Source organism: Amyelois transitella, chromosome 2 (genome assembly GCF_032362555.1).
Source record: "Amyelois transitella isolate CPQ chromosome 2, ilAmyTran1.1, whole genome shotgun sequence".
In the NCBI taxonomy this organism is placed as follows: Eukaryota; Metazoa; Arthropoda; class Insecta; order Lepidoptera; family Pyralidae; genus Amyelois; species Amyelois transitella.
In genome coordinates, this window is record NC_083505.1 from 3,525,094 (window position 1) to 3,550,928 (window position 25,835).

At 35.3% G+C, this 25,835-nt stretch overlaps 4 protein-coding genes across 5 annotated transcripts; 2 read left to right on the forward strand and 2 right to left on the reverse strand.

Annotated features, from left to right (window-relative positions):
• Nucleotides 1–254: 254 nt before the first annotated feature.
• Nucleotides 255–9,866, forward strand: LOC106143017 (neither inactivation nor afterpotential protein C). Its single transcript, XM_060945548.1, has 16 exons — nt 255–545; nt 982–1,086; nt 2,583–2,962; nt 3,056–3,146; nt 3,272–3,553; nt 3,703–4,091; nt 4,176–4,724; nt 4,804–5,096; nt 5,345–5,643; nt 5,726–6,015; nt 6,458–6,607; nt 6,819–6,922; nt 7,237–7,305; nt 7,714–7,901; nt 8,281–8,480; nt 9,037–9,866. The coding sequence occupies exons 1-16, from the start codon at nt 255–257 to the stop codon at nt 9,848–9,850; spliced, it is 4,494 nt and encodes a 1,497-aa protein (XP_060801531.1). The 3' UTR covers nt 9,851–9,866.
• A 14-nt stretch (nt 9,867–9,880) lies between these two features.
• LOC106143047 (zinc finger protein 131) lies at nt 9,881–18,627 on the reverse strand. Of its 2 annotated transcripts, XM_060945556.1 has the most exons (7): nt 18,349–18,627; nt 18,071–18,262; nt 17,465–17,605; nt 16,664–17,051; nt 15,711–15,825; nt 14,926–15,139; nt 9,881–13,229 (listed from the first exon to the last, which is right to left on the reverse strand). In XM_060945556.1, the coding sequence occupies exons 1-6, from the start codon at nt 18,529–18,531 to the stop codon at nt 14,926–14,928; spliced, it is 1,233 nt and encodes a 410-aa protein (XP_060801539.1). In that variant the 5' UTR covers nt 18,532–18,627; the 3' UTR covers nt 9,881–13,229. The 2 variants fall into 2 exon arrangements, with proteins under 2 accessions (XP_060801539.1, XP_013200473.1); XM_013345019.2 differs by lacking the exon at nt 9,881–13,229 and having other exon boundaries at nt 14,742–15,139.
• Nucleotides 18,628–19,083: 456 nt separating this feature from the next.
• On the forward strand, nt 19,084–22,460 carry LOC106142977 (lipase 3). Its single transcript, XM_013344936.2, has 6 exons — nt 19,084–19,162; nt 20,017–20,182; nt 20,421–20,619; nt 21,009–21,370; nt 21,751–21,909; nt 22,077–22,460. Exons 2-6 carry the CDS (start codon nt 20,069–20,071, stop codon nt 22,458–22,460), a joined length of 1,218 nt encoding a protein of 405 aa, XP_013200390.1. The 5' UTR covers nt 19,084–19,162; nt 20,017–20,068.
• A 528-nt stretch (nt 22,461–22,988) lies between these two features.
• On the reverse strand, nt 22,989–25,560 carry LOC106142978 (uncharacterized). Its single transcript, XM_013344937.1, has 6 exons — nt 25,549–25,560; nt 25,090–25,332; nt 24,620–24,742; nt 23,597–24,352; nt 23,369–23,489; nt 22,989–23,185 (listed from the first exon to the last, which is right to left on the reverse strand). The coding sequence occupies exons 1-6, from the start codon at nt 25,558–25,560 to the stop codon at nt 22,989–22,991; spliced, it is 1,452 nt and encodes a 483-aa protein (XP_013200391.1).
• Nucleotides 25,561–25,835: the final 275 nt, after the last annotated feature.

A 25,835-nucleotide genomic window follows, 5' to 3' on the forward strand; every position in this document is an offset into this window, starting at 1 on the left:
AATACACGGAGAAGGTTAATCTCATTAATGCGAAATTGTCAAAAAGTTTATGACTAAAATTTCAACTAACGTTGGTGGAAAAAAGTGGAATCTACGTTTAGACATAATCATTTTTATCAATGCTCAATAAAATATTCTACAAACAGATAATCTCAGTGACCAATGCCCAGAGACGGGAATTTTAATAAGCTTCTTTTTTACTTCAACAGGATTGTTCTGTCAATTACAGTCATTGGTGACCAGGTCCGGACAAGATGAAGGACGGCCTGAATGTGGCCACCTTACCCAGCCCCCTCGAAAGATATGTTCTCGATACTAAATTAGGGTCAGGAATTTTTGGAGAGGTATACAAAGCAAGTGATACACAAGCCAATGGCAAGGCTGTAGCGATCAAGGTCCATACTTTTACTGATGACAATGAAGTCCACATTCAAGAAGAATATAAAATACTCAGAGACTTCACTAATCATCAGAATCTGATCGATTTTTATGGAGTTTTCTGTGAGAAATCGGAAGGTGTGAAGAAAATTTGGTTTGTACTTGAGGTATGTTTGATTTGTTTCATAAAAAACAATAAATAGGTATCTAACTATAAAAACTAAGTAAAACATTTTATTATTATCCCGACCAAAGTTCAGCATATAATTACTCAGGTATATAATAGTAAATAGTGTACCTACTGGTGATAATATTGCCTCATTTATGTAGCAGTCAATAAAAATCAATGAGAAAATAATTTTAAAACCACACGAGATAAATTCTACGACATTAAATCACTTATTTATACTGTTTCTGACCATTGCTACCGGGCTACAAATTCCAATCTACATCAACACCGAACAAGATTCAAAGGAAATCATTGGCAAGATAGCATCCACATGCGAAAGTGTCGCCTTTATTCCAACTAAGGCATTGACTGCTTGGATTCCTGAATAAATCGCCAGGATTATGCATGACTCAGAGCTATCCTCTATTTTGCAGCTGTGTGAATGCGGATCTGTCATCGACATCGTCAGAAAGCTGAACGCAACAGACAGAAAAATGTCGGAGGAACATATCGCCTACATTCTCAAATATACGATCAAGGTAAGCCATATTCAACGGACTATAAACATGTCTCTCGTCACATACGAGTCGACGTGGCTGTTTACAAAACAAAGGGACTGCCAGTCCACCTTTCAACGGCTGAATCAATTGGTGGGTACTTTGAATGCAAACTCAATTGTTTTCGAATCCGTGTCCGGGCGATTCCCGTGACGTCGGATAAAATATTGCGAGGGATTCGTCCACGTACGTTGAAATACTATCTAGGGCCATTACTTAAAATGCACGCCGCTTTATTTGATGTGATTCGCGACGGAACAGTCGAACTTGTCGATGCGAATGTCAGTGCGCGCCCGACAACACCGTGATGGCCCCCCATCGTGGCGCATCGCTCAATTATCGTAAATAATGCGCTCGCGCACACAAGATATACAGACCTCTGACGCAGTAGCCAATGATCCTGCAGACTCTCACGGAACAACTTAAAAGCTTCCTTATACATTTATCTATTGAGTCTTAAGTCGTAAATGTAAATTGGAGATATAGGTTCTAAAGAAAATTTATCAGTATAAATGTGTATTATCTTTATGCAAGCCACTTGCTTCACAATCGCAATATACCGGTGCTCCATCCTTTTCGTTCGGCAGATCGTCCACGCATATCTATCGATGTAGCATATCGTAAGGTACACAATCACGGACTTACTTTTGATGTAAATTTCATCGATATTGCAATATACGGTAAATGTAAGCGTGCCTATAAATAAGCCTATCTTTGTAGGTTGTCATGGATCGTAAGTTGATATTTTTACGTACATATTTTCACCCTAATGGGACAGAACTTCAATTTAACATTGGTTGGGCTTGTAAGGCAAATAATTTAGAAATAGATTAAGATTGATTCTATCACTTATTTAGAAATCAAATATCCATTTAACTCAACTCCGAGGTAAAAGAAACACCCAAGAACATATTTTAAATGCTTTCAGTCTATCAAGAAAGCGTCCAATGTAATTATTTTATCTGTCTTTTTTTATCTCGGTTATAGTTTTAATTAATAAATAGATAGTTAAAGTAAGCAAAGGAATGTATGGTTAGAATACTCGTATGATATCAGATAAAAATATTTATATTATTAACTATAAGTCTTTTGAAGGTTTATTAAATAAAAAGTAGATATCAAACAAAACTTATTGAATCAGATCGTTCCCTTTTTAACTGAGACAAAGATCTACTCATTCCTTACATCCATATATTTGAAAGCTAAACGATCGTAATGAACGTATTAAACACACTGATATATCAGACTGTGGCGAACACGACAGGCCTCGAGACAGCACAGTGCCCGATACGCATGCAAATAGCCCCAATGAATCTTATGGGCGTGCACCAGTTGACTGACGCTGACGCGCTATCGCCGAGCCGTCTCCACTTACAATCATTCTTTAGGGGCGGGCATTCCATCATTCTACGTCAAACATACGTGTTGACTCCTCCGATTGGTCCAATCAATCCATCTTATCTACCATTCATTTCTAGGCCCTCATTTATTTGCACGAGAACAATGTCATGCATCGAAATATAAGGTGCAGTAATATTCTGATTACCAAAGATGGAGAAGTCAAGCTTACAGATTTCGGATTATCCTGCAAATTGAATGGGAATCTAGCAAAGAGACATACGAATATTGGATCACCGAGTTGGATGGCTCCTGAAGTTGTAGCTAGTAGCGATGAAGGGTACGGAAACAGAGCTGATGTTTGGGCTTTAGGAATTACTACTATCGAAATGGTAGATGGCAAAGCCCCTTTTCAAGATATGCATCCCACACGAGCATTATTCCAAATTATAAGGAATCCACCGCCTGGATTAACGAAACCGGCAATGTCTTCAAATGAAATAAACGACTTCATAAGCGAGTGAGTATGAAATGGAAAATCATATTGTTTATATTCATTAGGTACGTATTAAACTAAAATATTTATACATAAAATTAATGATACACATTTCAGATGCTTAGAAAAAAATCCCGAACATAGGCCATATGTTATGGAATTAGAAGAACATCCATTTATACAATCTGTCCCTGAAAATGACTACCACGTAAGTAAAAAAATTATTATATGTCAATAATTTTCATCATTTTAGTAAAACCTAATACAAATAGTTAAAAGGTAGAAAATTAAATTTATAGTTATGAAACATTTACAACAATAATTGTATGTTAGTTGTCAACAGAGTTGAAAATGCAAATTATGGATTTAAAAAAGACAGAAACCCCAAGTAAACCACCAGAGCGCATAATTAAAAAAGGCCTTCTAATGACTGAAGGAGTTCATGAACCTGAAACCATGCAAGTTGAGGATTTAGCTGCTTTAGATAATTTAACAGAAGATAGAATTCTTGCTGAGCTACAAACTAAACTAGCAAAGGGATCATTCACGTCTTTTGTAGGCGATATTCTTCTTATTTTGAATCCAAATACAAATGAAGATATTTACAATGAATCTGTAAGTAAATAATAATTAAGTTCAAAGATCTTTATTTCTCAATAAGACTGCATAGTCACTTAGCTGAGAATCTACAATATATAAGAACTGTCTTAGTTTTTGACTAATAAACAAACTGTTATATAACACATTGTAAATTTATGTTTCAGTATCACATAAAGTACGAATGCAAATCAAGGTCAGACAATGAACCCCACATATTTGCTGTAGCAGACAGCGCGTATCAAGATGCTCTCCATCATAATGAACCACAACACATTGTGTTTTCAGGGGAGAGCAAATCAGGAAAAACCACAAACATGATTCATGCACTATCACATCTTACACATTTGGGTGCTATGAAAAATAACACTGCAGAACGTATTCAAAAAGCGACCAAAGTTATTCATGCTGCTATTAATGCTGCCACACCAATTAATAGTAATTCTACAAGAGGAATTTTACAAGTTCAAGTAACATACGGTAGTTCCGGAAAACTTAGTGGCGCCATATTTTGGCTTTATCAGTTAGAAAAATGGCGCGTATCATCTACGGATATGTAAGTTACGTGATTTTTCATTTGGTGGTATAAATAAATGTCCTTTTTTATACAAATTCTTTAAACATTGTCTAAACATTTCAGGAGCCATGCCAATTTTAACCTGCTCTATTATTTTTACGATGCTATGGAAGCAACAAAAAGACTGGATGAACTGTGTTTAGAAAAGAGCAGAAAACACCGGTATTTGAGGATTTTAGAAGAACCATGCAAAAGTACCACAGGTGTTCGTGAAACACCTGGGGAAAATGTAAAAAAATACAAAGAATTTATAGAAAATTTGAAAGTATTGGATTGGGAGGAGGAAGACATTACCATTTTGGAAACAATATTAGCAGGTATACTGGTATTAGGCAATGTGAGGTTCAAAGATAGCAAAAGCGGTTCAGCTGAAATCGAAAATCCAGATGAAGCTAAGAAAGTAGCAAAGCTCCTGTCCCTTGAAGAAACTAAATTTCTCTGGGCACTACTTAACTATTGTTTGATAGAAAGTGGAACAGCTGTAAAGCGCAAACATTCAACAGATGAAGCACGAGACGCCAGAGATACATTGGCCAGCGCGTTGTATAAACGACTTATTGACTGGATGATCAATTTGATAAATTCAAAGTTATCGTTTATGAGAGCAGTGTTGTAAGTAACGCTAATAATAATTTCCATCATATTGTTTACTAGGTAATTAAAGTTAAAACATATTATTTATATTTTTCAGTGGCGACAAATATTCTGTAAGCCTGTTAGATATGTTTGGGTTTGAGTGTTACCATAGAAATCGAATAGAGCAGTTGATAGTAAATACAACTAATGAGCAAATTCAGTTTTTATACAATCAAAGGATATTTGCTTGGGAGATGCAGGAAGCTGCTGAAGAGGAAGTTCCAACTGCATCTTTACATTTTTATGACAATAAGAACTCTGTAGACCAATTGATGGGGAGACCACTGGGCTTGTTTTATATACTTGACGAAGCAAGTCGCACAGGGAGCGGCCAGGAGTTTATTATGAGTATGTCTTCATCAGCTTTTGAAAATCTAGATTGCAGCTGTACTTTTGATATTTTTTTAAGATTTAGTAAACATGAAAAAACCACACAGGTTTAGCTACCCATTATCAAAATGTCTTTACAATATGCGACACCAATACAATGTGACAATATTCAAGAGGCTACTATCCCCTCTTACTTACAGATACACAAAACTAATTGAAAATCTAAGAAACCTAAATAGTAATTCATACTTATATTATTATTTCAGGCACAATTAGAACAACATGCAAAGGACCCTACATCAAGTTGTCTGGAAGCCACGAATTCAGCGTCGCACATTACACAGGAAAAGTGAACTACGACGCCCGTGAAATGGCTGACAAAAACAAAGACTTTCTGCCTCCAGAAATGATTGAGACCATGAGAGCTTCAACAAACATCACAGTTCAGCAGCTATTCAGAAATAAACTCACTAAAACAGGCAACTTGACCGTTTCCCCGAGTCAGCCTAAAGTCACGGTTGCGAAATCTAAATCAGAGAAAGAAATGGAGAATATGAAGGCACGGGTAGGTTTGTTACTTCTTGTTGGTACCTTGAAATATTTTTTTGGTTCGATGAAAAGATTCTCAATTTATTAACGATTTGCAGAAGTACAACACAGTATCCAAGGGTCAATTTTCCCAAGTGCACAGAATGAGGACTGCTGCGGCCACTTACAGGGCTACCAGCTTAGAGATTTTGAAACAGCTGTCGATAGGGCCTGGCAGTGGTGGCACCCACTACGTGAGATGCATACGAGCTGACCTGAACGACAACCCTAGAGGTTTCCAGTCAGAAGTTGTGAAACAGCAGTTAAGGGCTCTGGCTATTTTGGACACGGCTAAAGCACGGCAGAATGGGTTTTCGTGTCGAATACCGTTCGCTGAATTTATACGAAGGTATTTACTACAATAACACAGACTAATAAATAGCAAACTTACTTGCCACGATGGTACATGAACACTTTCAAATTTAAATTATCTACCTAAATGTTCTGCACGTATGTTCACCAATACATGGCCGACTCTCCTCCCTCCTTCCAAACATCTCTTTCCATCTGTACCTATAGATAATAAGGTCGGGATTGAAAATAAAATACAATGTTGGTAAAAATAAAGAAACTACAATAAAAAAAAACTTAAAACATAAAAATAACCCTAACTTCTATTGCATCTTAAATCATTGTGTCGTGAGAATTAGCAAAAGAAGATCATGCTTTTTCTTCGATTAAAATAATTACTTTTTATTAGCAGCCAGTGCGTATATTAAACAATATGTTTTTAAACACCATCTTTTTCTTCATTCATTCCTCATTGCCGTTAATGAAAAAATATTTTACAGATATCGCTTCCTAGCATTTGATTTTGATGAAAATGTGGAAGTAACAAAGGATAATTGCAGATTACTGCTGATCAGGCTCAAAATGGAGGGTTGGGTGTTGGGCAAAACTAAAGTATTTCTCAAATATTATAATGAAGAGTTTCTTTCCAGGTAAGCTTATAAAATTTTAAAGATTTCTCGGTTCCATCATCAGAAACCTTAAACCGATGACTATGGGAGCACATTAGAAAGACAAATTAAATCCATCAAAATCGGTTCATTAATGAGCAAGTAGATAATGTCGAATTTAAATTCCCTTTTATGAAGATTCTTAAGTTCCAAGAACCTTATTATTTCTTTAAACTTGACAATTATATTACAGATTATACGAAATACAAGTGAAGAAAATAGTTAAAGTTCAATGCATGATGAGAGCTTTCTTAGCGAGAAGAAAAGCGGCCAAAAGCAAATCCAAAATAATGCACAGTAAGTTCATGACTTACATTTTTTAATAACACGTAAGTCTTACTACAATGTGTAGGTAATATCGTGCGTCAAAAATGAGTAAAGTGAGTCAAGTAAATGACTCTGTTATCACATACTCTCAGCCTCTCTCTGGAGTCTGGTGTCCGCTTTTCAACATTTTAGCTCAAGTTACTCTCTGCAGATAAAACCATTCTTTATTTGACTGTTTTTATTTGCATTAATGTTTCATTTATTAGTTTAAAGAAATAATCTTAAACATAGGATACCTATTAAATAGGGTTCTCTATTTTAAAAATAATGTCTCAATCTTTCAGTAAAAGAATTGAAAAAACAACAATCTCTCAACGTAACGGAAGACGACGCTGCTTTACTAATACAAAAAGGTAAGAAACATGGCTTAGTTAGATTTATTTCTTATTTTCGAGTTATACCTATAATTTGTTCGGGAATTAAGTTATGTTTAATAAAGTAAAGTAAAAAATCGTTTTTTTTCTCCAACAACCAAATAAGAACTTATTAAAATGAGATTAACTTAAATTAGCTGATTAAAGGAGACTGGAGACTGATGAAGGTTGAGCCTGTGTTACACTACTCCAGCTCTCTTGCCGTATGGTTGAAGTACATACATTACATATGAAAGCCGTAAAGGTAAAAAATGTAGCTACGTTATAGTCTTAGTGACTGCGTCCTTTCGGTTTATTGATAGCAATTTTGTGTTTCGTGGTAAACCGTCGCATGAAAAATTCAATCTTTTAAAATCTTAGATTTATAAAAAAAATAAACGTTTTCAGCGTACCGAGGCTACATAGTCCGCAAGGCTTACGGCCCTCTTATCAACAAAGGTACAGGCCAAATAGATGAGGAAACTGCGTCATTTCTCAAGCGATTCGCCATGAAATGGAAAAGCCGATCCATATTCCAAGTCCTGCTGCAGTATAGAGCTGTGAGATACCAGGATTTAGTTCATTTCTCACAGCAGGTAATTATTAATCTCTTTATCATATGGAAGGGGAAATTTTATATTTTTGTCTTCGTACGTCAAAATATAGCCTATGAAAATCAACATACAGAGAGTTATGACTTCTTTACAATGACGTAAGGCGCTTGTTGTAACTAAATGTCATACCTAAACGAGCCAATGATACTTACTAAGGACGCTTAAAGAAATGTCAGGAACAGGACTCCGTGCCCCAAAAAAAAACGGCGAAAGATAAGAAAAAAATAGCCGTCGATCATGAAAGATTTCTTGTTTGTATCCTTACGACATCTTTAAGGTTTATTACTCAATTTCTACATGCACAACCTTAACCAAAACTAGAATTGTACTAAACTCTTAGATCAAACTTTGGTTCTTCCAGGTACACATTTACAACCAAGCAATGCTGGAGGCTCTTCTAAATACGAGTACGTCCGTGCTGCTAGACCGAGTGAACCCTCAGGCTAAGGAGGCCGACTTCTTGGGCTCCGGGCCGCCAACCGTGTGGAAACTGCCCTTCAGAATCGACCAGCTTCAGTACTACGACACCTCGTACATGTGCGACCCTGCAGCCAAATCCACGTGAGTGTTTCTTATCAACTTGCCCCTTTAGAACTTTCAAAGCGCAATAAAAGTACTATCTCATATTAACTCTACTTACACTCTAAAATTTAGTAATATATGCAAATACATTTTTTTTTCATTTAAGTGACTTTTCTAATATCACTTAATAAATATTAAAAGCATGAAGGTGCAATACCTATTCAACAACTTCACAAACTTAGCATTAGAATAGAAATGTAGACGAGAGGATACATTGTAATGATTACATAAAAGAATTGAAATTTAAATAAGTAATCAAATGACAAGCAAAATCCCCATACCTAAGGAGGTACGTTTGGTCATTCGCCCTGAATCATTGTTATAGAAATCCAGGACTAAAAAGTATCAATATTTATTAATATCGTCGATACCATCCTTAAAATAACTAGGTAAGGTCACATGTGGCATACAAAATATAATTTAGTAAGGTCCAGGAAAACATAATTATTATAACAAAATATACATTTCTGTATATTACAGCAGAATGTACTTCAATTCCACCTATGATTTCTACCCGTTTATTTTATCGTTACAGCGACACTTTCGCCAGCCAATACGACTCCGACCACGAACAGTGGGACGAACCCTTAAAGCGGCGGTTCACAGCACAAACCGACATCACCACCTCTTCCACCAGCACGCAAACTCTCATGACTGTGCCCTTCTGTAGGGACCCCACGCAGCCGGTACCCAAACTACCGCCGGAGGAACCCAAACCCCCGAGCTCAAGACCTGTAGTCTACAAAAAGAAGGTCCAACCTCACAGCTACTACCAGCCGCCCGAACCTTGGCACGCGCGCGACGACACAGACATTCTTGAAGGCAGCAGCGCTCCGAGACTCCGGAAAACTAATTACAGTAGAAGTTTATACGGCATTGATGCTCCAGACATGCAAAATCCAATTCAAGAACTGCAAGCACTGGCGAAATCCACCAACGATATGAACGAGGACGATCCTCCTTTCAATTTCCAGGCTATGTTGAAAAAGACGCCAAGGAACAGAGCGTCCATGAAAAGATCTGGGGAAACTGATAATGGGTTCATTGATACAGGTATGAAACCAGGCAGAATGGGATTACCTCCTTCAGGCAAAGCGTCGCCGTTACCTGGCAAAGTTACTCCTACGGGGAGAGTAATTGCTAGTGGCAAGTCTAGCCCAGCGCCCCCACCTCCAAGATCACGCAGTAGAGAACTGGTCAGAAAAGACTCCAAAGACCTCATCATATCAGCTTTGAAGAAAAAGGATTCAAAAACGGATTTGTTCTGTTCTATAATGGATAACAGGATGGAGGAGAGAGTGCAGTTGGCGCCGGGAATAATAATTGAAGGAACAGTAACAGATTTATAAAAAACAACATTGTTATTGTAAAAAATATATTTAATCTCCATTGCGTTTGGAAGTCCATATACATAAATTATTATGGCAGCATATTAATTTATTAATTTTGACAATTATCTTTTTAAAGCCATGCGTTATGTTACTTCATAAGATTGTTACTGATATAAGTAGTTGTGTAATAGAGTTAAGTATATTGGATACAAATTTGAACCTTAATATTAGCTTCCTCGCCAAACTTCTAAGAACTACACACCGTTTTCTTAAAAAATATAATATCTTAAGTTTCATCACTTCATACAAAAATATATAAATTTTATTAGGCTTAAACATACGTTACTTAAAATTGCTTTGGTAACTTATTATAATTACTTAAGTCCTAAAGAGTGTTCTTATGTTAAATGTCAAATCTGTGGAATTGTGTGATTTAAAGCCATACAAAGGTGGGCGATTAACTCTAAAATTAAGACACTGTTGCTTACTAGTTAACAAATTATATAAGCAGCTGACATTTGTATAACCATCTCTGTCTTTCTTATATGGCAAATATGAAATTTTGTTTCAAAATGATGATTTCATTATAAAATCGTTGCATATAACATTTTGCCATACATAATTTAAGTTTTTCATAGAAGTGTATAGTATTGAAACCCACCAAAAACAGTAACACCTTAACATTACCTAAAGATATACAATGCCATGTTTTATACCTGTAATTGTATTATTTCGAAGCTCACAATTATTTGTACAGTTTGATATGTTTCTCATAAGAGCTTTTCCTTTATCTGTTATTTTAAATAGATGAGCCTGACTAGACCGTTGTACAGTCAATTTCAAATGAACCTGACCCTGGTTTAACCAACCAGGGTCAGGTTTATTTGAAATATATTATAATAATATGAACAGAGTCAAGTAATTATTATCCCGACTGTACGGTACATTTACACGATTACGATGAGATTGTAGTAATGCGCGTTCTTTAGCCAGTTGTTTTTTTATTAACAACTGGTTTTATATTAACACTCATTTCACTCTTGCACAGAGCCGCCTGCGCAATACATTATGGAATTTACAGATGTATTATATTGTTATACTGTTTAACTTAACTATAAAGAACAAACCCCCGAAACCATTCCGTCTAAAACCTAAGACAATTTAGAAAATTTCCCACAAACCACTCCCCCCTTACACGCCCCACCGAAGAATTAAACCGACGGAGGTTTAATCTTATTCGGAAGGACGCAAAAGGAAGGGTTCTCAAATTGTCTTACGTAATAAATGGAACACACTTTATCGTATCTTATCTATATCTTTCTGTATCTGTACTGTCTGGTCAGGCTTCACTATTCAATACAATGTAAATTTTGTTACACATAATGATTTAACTCTGATTTATACTTTTAATCACAAAATAGCAACTGCCTTATTATGTCATAATATTATTACTCCAAAATACAAATATATTAGTAATAAAGTTTCAAAAATATACTGAATTTTTCGTATCATATCTCAATTTCGTATATCATATTTTAGAATTTCATCATATCATACACTACTATTTATTTTTAATATCATTTAGCACTATCAATCACATCTTATCATTATTGCCAAATATCTCTTAGTTCTAGTCTAATTGACTTAAAAACTATTCTTATTGAAGATGCGTTAATGCTAAAAGAATAAAATAAAAAATAATAGTTTCGCTACACGAATCTTAAGTTCTATAATCAGTCGGTGCTTGAAAATGTGACGAATAATAAAAATTATGGCATCTATTCTCTTATAAGAAGTCCAATTAACAAAACGAAATACTAAAAGAACACTAACAGTTTTCCAAAATGCAAGTTTTAGGCAAACTTACTTCAATAACCAAACGGTTATATGTACGTATGTACATTACCACTTTTATAATTTACACGTATAAGTCTAATTTTTGTATGGCGTAAAATATTTAAACGATTGAGCCAATCAGAGCGTGTCATTTGCTTACGAACTGAACTTGTCCGCTATTACGAGCGAAATAGCAGGGGATTTTAGGATTTTAAATTACTTGTACCGTGTGTTTTCCAGCACTTTAGAATAGAACCACTCCATATCTTTTACATGACCCATGGATGTCTTAAAAGGCAACCAAGGGGTAGGCTTTCCCCTTATTGGCGATGGGCTAGCCTGTCACTTTTTGAATCTCAATTCCATCATAAAGCCGCATTCTGCTCAATGGCCTGACAAATGGCGTGGCCTTTCAGTATTTTCGAGACTATTGGTTCTGTCTCCCCGCAAGGGATAGACGGGCCTATATGTATGTATATAAGGTCTTTATTTTGTTGAGATTTTCCTCGGTTTGATTCCGCGGTAGGATGCGCTATTCTGCACCGTGAACATTGCCGAGGCCACTTATAACAGTGGTAGTACTGTAACCGTACAAGCAATAAAGGCTTGCATACATAAAAAACAAATTGTTACAAACGTGCTGAATTGAATTCGCGTGCGTCACGAGTTGTAATGTTTGAATTTGTATGAGAGCATTCAAACCAATAACCGTGTTGATAACGCATTGCGATGCAATAGCGGGCTTAAGTAATAACTGATAGATGACGATTATTTTTGACCTATTTAACAATCAATTTTAACTTCTACGACATCAAAGTAATATTAGTGATTAAAGAGCAAGCAGTGGAAGAAATATAATGTGCTAATATGAAACAAACTTAGTTAGTGTTTAAACTATTTGTGGTAAAGATACAATTACAGAAGAGTAATATTTAGACGACTTCTATTTTTTATCGTCTCATCAATTATTTTGAGATCATTATTTACCTTTTCTACACAATAAGTATAAATACACAATCATATAAGTAGATCCAAAAAAAAATATCGATTTAATAAAAAAAAATCTAAAATTATAAAAAATGTCATGATAACCAAAGTTACGTGTACAGTCAATCCATAGTATGTCAAAGAGTTTCTTTGACATACCACGGCTATTTTCAAAGAAATGTGTATAATGAAAAAAGTAATTTATCACGAGCACTTACATTATTTGAATTGAGGCCACTGGTATATTTTTATCCAGCTATTAAATCAACTAGTTTTGTACTGGATTTTTAGTATATTGCTCCTACAACACAACTACAATCATTTTTAATGTAGTCGCAAATAATACAATTTACATACATACATACATAAACTCACGCCTCTTTCCCGGAGGGGTAGGCAGAGACTACCTCTTTCCACTTGCCACGATCCCTGCATACTTCCTTTGCTTCATCCACATTCATAACTCTCTTCATGCAAGCTCGGCGGTTTGAGAAAGGTGTTAGGCAGGGATGTGTTGCGTCACCGTGGCTGTTCAACCTATTTATGGATAGTTGTTTGACAGATTTGAAAGAGTCTGAAAGTGGATTAAGGATGAATGAATTACTCGTCAAATGTCTGCTCTATGCCGACGATCAGGTTATACTGGCGTCATCAGCGGAGGAGTTACAGGAGATGGTAAACTGTATGCATGAAGCTTTAAAAGAGAAAGGAATGAAAGTGAACGTAAGTAAAACTAAAACACTGGTTTTTGAAATGGAGAAAGAAATGACAGCATGTAATATTTTGATTGGAGGAGAAAAAGTTGAGCAAGTGAAAGAGTTTGTATATCTAGGATCAAAGTTTACATCAGATGGCAAGTGTGATAGTGATATTGAAAGGAGAGTGAACGCGGGGAACATGGTGAATGGAGCTTTGCATGCCTTTATGAGCAGTCAGAAACTATCCAAAAAGGCTCGACTGGCTGTGCACAGGGGCGTGTTGGTCCCGACATTAATGTATGGGAGTGAAAGTTGGGTATGGCAAAAGAAGCACGAAAGCAGAATAAATGCAGTGGAAATGAGAGCGTTAAGGAGTATGTTGGGTGTGAAATTGAGTGACCGGATAAGGAACAGCGTGATAAGGGAATGTTGTGATGTGAAAGAAGATGTAGTTACAGGAATAGAAAAGGGTATGTTGAGATGGTTCGGTCATGTGGAGAGGATGAATGAAAACAGGTTGACTAAGCAGATATACAAGGAGAGTGTGGAGGGAAAGGTCGGGGTGGGAAGACCTAGACGAACATATCTTGATCAAATAATACAATTTATTGCACCAAAATAAAAATGCAAGGTAATTTTCGCAAATAAATTATGTTATATGACTGAGCATTTTATATATTATCCTATACTATTAAACGAGCTTATACTCGCGTTATCGAAAACGGTTCTAACTGTGTTTTCACCGAACACAGCTCGGTCACCCAAGTACTAATTAGTTATTAAGTGCAAATATAAACAAGTGAGTGTTACTGACCTATAATTTCAAGGTGTATAATGCCGCATACTGACTTCTTATACTAAGCGAATTGGTAAAATACATTACAAAAAATATTTCTTGCTTAATCTGAACTTATTTTTATTCATTGTTATTACAAAGTATAGCACACACTTTGAAAATATCACACGCGTATTGTAAAACATATTTTTATGACGCATTATTCGAATGCAAACTGAAACTTTTTTACTATTAATTCGTCGAACGTCGTGCCTTTCTTTCGTCGTGAGGAAACTTCGACGAAAGAAAGGTAACGTATACGTTAATATCAGTTTCGTTTACATTTTATGTTTTCTTAATCATGATTATTACTTACAAATCTTTTTACCCAAAACTGTAGAGATTCTATCCTTTACTCATACTATACGATAAGGCAAGAAATACGTACGTTAAATATTATCTACTTTGTAAATTAAACCAAAATTTAGGACTAGATCACTGATTTTCAATTATGTCAGTGTAAGTATGTCAGAATCGCCACAAATGCAGAGCCATGTGTGGTTTCTTTACATTATTTTTTTTTCTAAATTTCAGATCAATTAACACTCCTAAAGGCAAAGGCGCGTTGAAAACAAAAGTATAAGTATAAATCATCACTTGTTAATTTGGATATTGGACCTTAATCATAGTACTTTTGTACTCTTTCATATTTTTTTTTTGATCAGAATAACAGCTTCAATCTTCGGTCAGAGCATATAATCAGTAAGCAAAGTAAGTAATTGGTAAGAAAAGTGTACCTAATCGCTCTTCTCAGTGACTCCATCCCCCATGCCGACCTGACCAAGTAAGGAGGCGACGCTGGGCTCATTCAAAGTCAGGACCGCGTGAGCTTCCACCATGACCACAAGGGAGTTCCTCGCTTCCTCGTGAGGAACCCCATGGGCGCGGGTCGCGTGAGCGTACCAAGCGCCGGTAGATGGCAGCACTGACACGCACCATTTGCACGACAGCCTAGAAATATATATAAAAAAATATATTTTTGATTTTAAACTGACCTACTGGATACACCATGAAATAACCAACCTGAAAAAGTAGCTCGATAATAAAATACATAGTGGCATTAGATAAAATTATGAAGAACATCATTATTCTTAAACAAAAACAGTTGCAACTTAAAAAAAAACTAATCTGATGATATAAATAAAAAGGAAATTTGACTGACTCCTATACGACACAGTCAAAGGAATCTAGAGATAGAATACAGATAATACTCGTAATTATAATATATATATACTCGTATAGGTATGTTGTAGAAATTTGAGCTTAAGTTTTTTGAACAATCACTACATATAATAAATTTCCTCTATTTTCTCTGTCTATACATATAGCGCATAGTATAATCTCAAAAAGCTGTGGACGGATTTTGTTCCTCTTTGAAATCTTAGAGAGGGTTTCATGAAGAAGGATTATATCTATGCGAACGATTATAAATAATATATAAAGAAAAATTATAAAATTTATGCGAAGTCGGAGTGGGTCGCAAGTTCCCAATAAAAGCAAAGGATAAAAGCCCATAGTTTACCTGTTAGTCAAATGCCTAGATTTCACGTGCCTCCGCCGGTAACCCCAGCTGTTGTAGACACGTTGGCAAAATGGACAAGGGAATGATGGGTTTGCATAGCATGTATTGCTTTTATCTGTAAATTGAGACAAATACACTGTTTAACTTTATAATACTTGTTAATATGACTGATTGTGACTACACTACTGTGTGTCGTGTGGTTCCCGGCACCAATAAAAAAAAGAATAGGACCACTCCATCTCGTTCCCATGGATGTCGTAAAAGGCGACTAATTGATAGGCTTAAAAACTTGGGATTCTTCTTTTAGGCGATGGGCTAGCAACCTGTCACTATTTGAATCTCAATTCTATCAGTCTGTCAGTCTTTTCAAGACTGTAGGCTCTGTCTACCCCGTAAGGGATAAAGACGTGATCATATGTATGTATGTATGTATTGTGACTACAAGCTGGGTCAAACCGGATCATTCAAGACATTATGATATATAAGTTAAAAAAAAAAAAATTAAAGTGCAAATGCCAGAAAGTGACAGGTAAGGAGGAGTAATTAGTACTTTCATCACCTAAGAAAGGATTTTGTTATAATACCATACATGCAAAATGTTTATATGCAAAGTAAGTTTATTTATTTATTTGTTTGTTACCTCTTCACGAGTTATCTACTGAACCAATCTTCTAAAAATTTTGCATATATATTTTTACATACTAAGAGTCTGGAGAAGAACAAAGGGTACCTTTCATCCCAGTAAAAACTATAGCTGTCGTGGATATACAAAAAACCTGTATTCATTTGTAGGTGCCGCTAAATTCCTTGCTTTTTATGGGAGGTTCTGCTTAAGTTACTTCTCTATATATGGTGTTAAACTCGTCGCTTATTGTGTAGATGGCGTTAATAGCACGCGGGCGAAGCTGCAGGTAAAAGCAAAAAAAACATTAAGCAAAAATTCAATACTTTACCTTTACATATTTGTGCTTCAGTCGATATAGAATTGAGATTTTCCGTTGTGATACTCAAAGACTCAACTATAGTTCCACTTTGCAATACCGCATCAACTTCCTTATCAATCTCTATGGCATCTTTATCATCATCACCCGAATCTAATCCATTCACTTTCTCATTTCCAATGTTAAGGCAAGGCTGTGTACTGCTGACTTCATTGATCCATTTTTTGATGTTACGATCATTTGTATTATTACACTGGGCCTTGCCTATATTTGGTTCTGGGCTTACCGAGTACTTTTTCTCAGCGCTGTCTTCTAGTAATGCTATGTCTGTATCATTTGTGTTCTCACCTGAGTAGTCTGTTAGTGGAGAATCTATGGGTTCGACTTTTGGGATAACACTCTGTAAGAATTCATTATTATAATCTATAAGAATGAAGAAATACATGGAAACAACTGCAATCAGAGGCATTGGAATGCAGCAAAACAAGACTAAATCACCTACAGATTGTCATGTACACAACTACCATTGTGTAACAATGGAAGTGTACAAAGATTTTGAGTAGTATATTTGAAATCAATATTTTTCACAATATAGACCCTCTCAATTATTTGGCACTATCAAAAAGAGGACCCCAGGCTCCAAAGCAAAGCAGCAGAAGCACAACTAGGAACTGTTACAGAGGAGAGATTGTTTAACTATTTCTGCTCACATATAAAAATAAATGTCACGGTAATGCTTACAGAGTAATAATTTACTATCAAACACCTATGTATATCCCATTAAGTGCCATTAAAAAATAATAAGGTTTTTACCGTATTTTTGTTAGCATCTGCATTAGTACTAAGGTTGATAACTGCATCAGGTTTTAGAGTTGCCGCTTTCTTAATTTTATTATTGTTATCCTCCTGCTCACTTTTTTTACGTTTCTTTGGCTGTGCTGCAGGTGTGGTCTTCTGAAAGTGGATAACATTAAGGTATATCAATAACAGCAAGAAAATTTTCAAATACATAATTTTATGAACTCATTGTTTTTGCCATATCAAAGCAAAAACCCTTAACTAATATCAAATAGTGGCAGCCTCTTATTGGTTATTTTTTTGATCATGTGTAAAGTACCTACAATGGGCAGACTTAATGCTAATAACAATATCTAACAGTCTACCATTGGGTTAGGCAGAGAATCTGTAATACTATTAATATAACTCTCAACAATTAGGAAAAAATAGGTATATATGTTAGCAATCACAAATACGCCATATTTCCTGTCCATATTTACTGTTATGTCCATGCTGATCCAAATAATTTAAGTATGTAGTTTATACTAAATAACAAGTCATAACTTACTTCTATACCAGTAAATGCTCCACTTGAAAACCAGAAAGAGTCAAAATTGTATAACATTTTAAAATAATACCAACCTCATCTTCGCGTCCGGTCTCACTGCCCGTTGAAAGACCACAGATCCTGAGTGTTTCTGCAGTTTTCAACAACACGGGTAGAAATTCTTCAGTAACATTAACTTCTCCATTATACATAAACGTCAATAGAGTTTTCAAAGAAGCTGGATTTATGTCGTGCAACACTATAATTGGATCTTTGTGGGGGTTTTGCTACAAAAAATGAGTGGGCGTCAGATTAATTAAAGCAACAAAAATTCATCGCAAATAGATACTCCTTGTGGTTTAGAGAAACGTACCTGGAAAATTGACCTGAATACAGCGCTGTTAGCTGATAAAATGACTTTATGAGCCTTAAAATTAAGTCCTTCTGATATTAAAGTCACATCAGACAACCCTTCGTCCTTATACAGTTCTTTCACGTTTGTCAATATATTATTTTGATATCCATTCCACTTTAAACTTATCTCTTGATTGGCCATAATTATATATCACAAAAACATTCACGATATTAAAAATCAAAAGAAAATACGGATGAAAGAAAACACAAACAAAATGAAAAGCAAATGTAAAACACAGATAATATGTTTGTTGTTGACAGTTGACAGTTTTGACACCCAGTCAGCTTGGCGTTGCTATATAGCAGAAAAAGGAAACATTCCAGTCTATAGGTATTAGTATTGCCATTAATTAAAAGTTTTTTTCTGTAGGTTAAACTGCACATATTTTACCAAAAACTTGCTTTTTTCAGTGATTCATGAAGATTTTTATTCATTTTCATTAAAATGTAATTAAGTACCTACTTAATTAAATACATAAAACAAGAAAATGGAAATGCGATGTTGTGCTCGAGGGCAACCAAATATTATTGTACCTAAATCCTTTTATCATAGACCTTAAGGTTATAAAAACGCTGAAGTACTTTATTTATCAAATAAGTAATCACAAGTTACTCATAGAATTACTGATAATACACACCTAAGGCATCTATCTTTTTTTTATCAGCCTCATTTAGGTCAATACGCGTATGCGTAAAATCAGACAAACTATTTTAGTTAACTACTTAAAATAGTTATTTCATTGAAATGTTTTTATCGATTTTAAGTAGACAAGGTTAGATAGGAGCAAAGAATGTGTTTAGTGTGTACTTATTCCGTAGCATTTAATAAGTTCCTTATATCCGCCTGCCTGTTCACAGACTAGCTCAGATCCTTTTTGTTATCATCCAAGCTACTTTTCCAGTAGCCCGACGTTACCTACTGTTCTTCTGTGACCTCGATTCTGATGGATGAGTCAAGTTTTTACACACTATGGCTTTTTACCATGATCCGATACGTATGTGTAAGTTTCATGTGCATAACCTGCGGAGGTCAGACGGCAGTCGCTTTATGTAAAAACCTGATGACAAAAACCTAATTTACACAATTTAGGTTATTAGTGAAAAGGTGCAACCCGGCAGTGAAATTTAAAAGCTGTCTATGAAAAAGGCATAAAATTGGAATCGGCTAAGTAAACCTATTTCTAAACATGAATTTTTTAAATAAAGATGATCATATCAAAAAGATATCTACTATACTTTTTCAATGATTCAGGAAGTAGATAATTTTTGGCGGGAACCCGTACGTCATGTTGTTTATTCTATGGCTGTAAACATTTTTATAGGTCAGGACAAAGATAAGTGAACTCCTTCATGTATTCTACAACGTTTTCAACTAACAGCTGCCTAATACCAACAGATACACCACCAAAAAAAAAAATAAGGCGAATGAGAATATTTAATTTACTTTCATTCTTCAAACTCTATGATGTCACGTTTGAGTAATATAGGCAGGCAACTAATAAAGCAGATTTAATCAATTACAATTAATCAGTCTTGTTTTTGTTTACAATTCTCCAATCTAATAATCTGAAGGGTTTTTACTTATCTACAAATCTACTTTAATCTTAACACCTGTTAAACCCTTTAGTTAACAGCCCATCATAAGAAAGGCGGTTGACTCCTCTGCTAATTCAAATACGATGCATTTACTGTATTTTATTTTAACCATATATTTTTTCCGAAATGTAAGGGCAGATGTTGTTTTGGATCGTACGACGGACCCTAGTATACTTGAAGACGCAAGTTTAGATACGGTAAGACACAAATTGTTTACCTAGTTTTAAAATTCTAGCGGTAATATGTACACTGTACTGTACTGTATAAAACTGTACATTATGTACAGTTTTATACAATTATATAATAAAATTATAACAACAATAAGAATATATTGTAAACATTGGTAACTAACTACTATTACTAATTCCCTGCATTTAGAAGAAGAGCGTTGGTATAAAGAAAATAAGTATTTGTACGGTTCACTCTAATTTTCAGTTTTCCCTGATTAGAAAATATGGTTTTCCATGCGAAATCCATCGCGTTTACACGGAAGACAAATATATTCTCGAAATGCATAGAATCCCCCACGGGAGAGATGACGTCAGTGCCGTAGGGAGACCAGTGGTTTTTCTGCAGCATGGTCTACTGTCATCATCTGCGGAGTGGGTCCTCATGCTGCCCGGGAAAGGACTTGGTAAAATAATTGGAATAACTTCTAAATTATGAATAAATAAATACGTCTGACCAAAAACCAAAATGATCATTACGTAAAACGAAAAATCACAATAATTCCCGTTCCCGCAGGAATTTCGGCAATTCCTGCACCTCTAGACGACATGTAGGTTCTTTACCTGCACGCCAAATTTTAAGTATCTAGCCCAGCTGTTTGAGCGATGCGTTAATATGTCAGTCAGTTATTCACTTTCTTCTTTTAGTAAATAAATAAATTTAATTGATGAAAAAAAAGAGGTTCAATCATTCCCGATGAAATTATTGATTTAATATTAAAACACAACGTAACATTAAAACCGGACTGTTATCAACCAATCCTTGCCTTTTATATTGAACCGTTCTGTTTTGCAGCATATATTTTAGCAGAGGCAGGCTACGACGTATGGATGGGCAACGCTCGAGGGAACACTTATTCCAAGCACCACGTCTCACTAAATCCCACATCATCTTCGTTTTGGAAGTTCAGTTGGCACGAGATCGGTTATTACGACCTGCCTGCCATGATAGACTATGTTATAAAAGAAACTGGTGTTCCAAAAATACATTATATTGGATTTTCTCAAGGGACCACAGCATTTTGGGTGATGACATCTACAAGACCTGAGTATAATGATAAAATCGTGGCGATGCAAGCCTTGGCGCCAGTGGCCTATGTTGGAAATGTTAGGAGCCCTTTAATCAAAGCCATTGCTCCGTTTACAAACTCAATGGAAGTAAGTGTTATCTTGAACGTTATCTTTTAAGTGGTGATAATTAGGTATATATTGGATTAGATGTAAAGTATCTGGGATTTATAATTAACGAGTATTATTAGCTTCAAAGGTTGCATTGCCCACCCTAAAGGTAATTTCACATTGGTGCTCATAAACATGGATTTCATCCTCTAAATGTGGCCATGTGTGGTCATGTCTCATTTAAAACTAACCAGTTACCAATTGAACTGAACCATTGCAATGGTCTCTTTTTTAGATACCACTGTTTACCCCGAATAATGCCTATAAAATAAGTTACAAGTCGCAAACTACCTATGAGAGAGACGAGGCTTGGATTCGGTTCTAGTTCATTTGTTATTAATTTAATCTTTCAATGGTAGATACTATTCAAACTTCTTGGACGGAATGAGTTCTTGCCTAACGGGAAAGTGAACGAGTTGGCTGGTCAGTCATACTGCGTAGAAGAAGCGATCACTCAGGTGCTGTGCACAAACCTCCTGTTTCTGTTGTGTGGTTTCAACGTAGAACAACTAAATGCTGTAAGTATAATTTTTATCCATTACACTTTTACAGCCCAAAATTTGTTAGCAAAGGTATTTTGACTCGTATATAAAAAAAAAATAGAATATACAAAAGGAAAAGATAAAACAGACTTAGGACAAAAACGACAGGATGATAATAGTATAGCATGACCAATTATTTTCAGACAATGCTTCCCGTAGTTTTGGGCCACACGCCAGCCGGTGCATCTACAAGGCAAGTCATCCATTTCGGTCAGCTCTACAACTCCAACAAATTCGTCCAGTTTGACCACGGCTGGTTGTCCAATAAACGACGATACGGGACCTTCAAACCCCCAGCCTATAACCTAACTGCGATTACCACCCCAGTATTTCTCCATTATGCTGACAATGACTGGCTATCAACACCTAATGATGTTGACAAATTGCTCAAAGAAGTAAATTCCGCTGTAGGAAAGTACAGAGTACCGTTAGCCAAATTTAATCACTTAGATTTCGTTTTTGCTATCAATGCGAAAGAACTTATATATGATAGGTTACTAAATATAATGAAACTGTTTAATAAATAAACTTGACTTTACTGAAAACTCAATATTTCATTTATCCTAGCGAAGGCTGGTCTGAATTTCTGGAATAAAATATTTATAATACCAAGATGTGAAGAGTGCCGTGTGGTTCCCGGCACCAATACAAAAAAGAATAGGACCACTCCATCTCTTTCCCATGGATGTCGTAAAAGGCGACTAAGGGATAGGCTTACAAACTTGGAATTCTTTTCTAGGCGATGGGCTAGCAACATTGGAATCTTAATTCTATCATTGAGCCAAATAGCTGAATGTGGCCATTCAGTCTTTTCAAGATTGTAGGCTCTGTTTACCCCGCAAGGGATATAGACGTGACCATATGTATGTATGTATGTAATACCAAGATACGGCAAGCTAAAGGTCACCACACCCACTTATTTGTTATTATTATTAGTATTAAAAAAAGACTATAAACTGAACATTGAGCTATAAAATATATTGCCATCAATAAATAACAAGAGATTAACAAAAAAGGACAGAAACGCAAAAAAGAAATAAATAATTATAACAACATTACAAACTGGCAAAAGGCGATTCTGAACTACTTGCATTTACTTTGGAGCAATATCCAACAGCGGTGCACGACGGTTCGGACTTACTAACATTCACTCTTATAAAACTTGCAGTAATTTCAGAGGCATTAATAGGATCCTTTGCTTTGTTAACAACGTCCATCTCTCTTCGAACTAATTCGCCGAAAGTGTTACGGACTGAAAATTGTTACGATATTAACAAGGATTTTAATGATATAAATTATCGCCTCTGATGATACTCTTTTTAGGCCAACGCCTTTATAAGGTCAAGTAAACAACATGTTTAATAAGCTTATGAACTAACAGGTAACCTTCATGCGGACGACACACATAATACAATTTTTACAAATTTCTCCTCACCTTTAGTTAAGAGGTCTATAGGATTCTCCTTAATATGAACCGAACTTCTTATATTATCGAGAATATCTATAGGTCCATTAGTTTTATGCAGAACTTGTAAAAAAGAAACATGTTTGAATTTCTGAAAAAAAAACAAATTGTTTATTGTCAGTAAAACATGATCAGATGTTCTGTGGGTTTATAGATAATTAGGTTACCTTTTCTGTTTTCATAGATATTATTACTTACCTCGTTTTTACAATTCCGCATTGTGATAATCATTTCAGAGTCTATTCCCTTTGAAACATTTTCTTTACTTATATCTTCAACACAACACTCAAATGGTGTAGGTATAGTTGTGCTTGAGTCAATTATTATATGATCGATTTTCGTTTTAGCTGGTGTATTGAACGGAACTTGCCATGAACAATTTTCATAGAAATTTTCTAATTCAATCTTCAGTGAGTTATTTTCCCGTCTCAAATTTTCTATTTCACTTTCTTGACGATTGAATTTTTTCTGTAAATATTCTACGTTGTGTTTATAAATTTTTATTTCTTCATTTTCAATGTTGCTAGTGTTAGTCTCCTGGTTAACCATTTTTACTTTTACTGACGTGCTCCTAGTTATTTTCTTTCTGCCAGAAGATTTTTTCTTATCAGGTAAAGTTTTAGGTAAGCTTTTGTGAAGAGTAATAAAGTCACCAGTTTGACTTTCTTTTTGTAAAGACAGGACGTCCATCGGTTTTGACTCTGATTTTCTTTTCAATATAGGTACAATTTTATTTACAAACATGGCCTGCTCTATAATTTCCTTCTCCCACATTTTGGCTACTGAATGAACGGTATCAGCCCTGTGAATTTTAAGAGAGCTATCTTTGTAATCTGCAGATTTTGGGATCTTAACATTGAAGACCTTTTCCACAAATATCTTCCAAAACATTTTTATATTTTTTAAAACTTCTAAACATCGTTCACAAGGCCAGTAGCAGGTTTCGAATTCTTCCTGAAAGCAAATGCCACAATTACTTCAGTATTTAAAAGAAATTAAATATTTGGTACCTACGCATTTTTTGAGAACCATCAATCAAGAATTCAATGAAGATTTAATAAGGAAAGAAAAAAGTAGGCGTTGATCGTAGATACTACGGCACAGGAGATACCTGGGCCACCTCCTATAACACCAAACAAGGCGAGGTGGCACCGTTATATGCTGAGCCCATCAAAAGTACACGCGTGGTTATATTTGAAGCAATATTTATAGAAAACTTACCTCTTGAAAGTATGAACCGAAGGCACTGTCGTTTTTTAAACACTCTTGCATAGCGCCACATGAATTGCATATACTGTCCAAGACTAATTTTGATTTACAATCCGGATGGCATTTGGGTGCCACCTAAAACATTCACTTTAATATTATTACTACAAAAAGAAAGTCAAAATATATTATGTGAAAGTCTGCTTGTTTGTTTGTCTTTAATGTCAGATATTATACAAAGTGTTACCCACGATTTAGCCTCAAAACTCAAAACCCTAGATCATACCTATGTATATCTACTGTCATAAAACGTATATATAGACACCAGTAAATGCCCGCGACTCCGCGTAAATAAAACTCATTTCCTTATTTTCGTAGGAATATCAGGAAATTCTATTTTATTCATACGCCCAGGACTTTCGAATGAACGTTGTCAGTCAGTCACAAAAGATTAACATAGTAATGTTTGGTCAAAATATATTTACCTTTCTGCGACTTCTGCAAGTCATAGTATTCAAAATGAAAGCCAATGTTTGCCCCGGTATAACCCGGATGGGCACATTAGATTTCATCCATTCCTGCAGATACCGACTTCGCCTCCAGGCATCGTGACTCCATGACCTCAAATCGACAGAAGACTCGTAACACTTTATCTTTGCCTCACTTCGATATAACAATCGTAAGTTTCCTTGCAATGAACGATTGTTAATCATTGAATTATTGTGTTTCTAGAATTCGATAAATACATTTATTTAGTAGACTCATAATTTGGATGATTCAAAAACGTACTTTGATTTGATAGTAAAATAAGAATTGCTGTCCAAATGACACATTCATTAAACATCATGCATGAAATGCTGAAGAATTGCAAAAAGCCGCTTTGACATAAAATAAATCCGACTTTCTCTTCTCACATTAACTTAGTCAGCCTTCCATGATCATACCATTATGTTCATTGTACTCTCTTATGCCTCTGGTCCCCAATGAAATTCATTAAATTAAAAAGAGTATTATATAAAGATATAAGATATGTATATCTGTCTGGTTACATCTATAAGAAAAAATAAATTTGAAAAACTGACATTCTAACAGACCGCCATTCCGTCTTGATTTTTGATGTCATTACAAAAATATTTGATATTTCATATTTAGATACATTTTGTCGTAAGTAAAAAAAAATAATTCAAATCATATATCGTCATGAGTAAAATGGATGGGGGTGAAAAGTAGT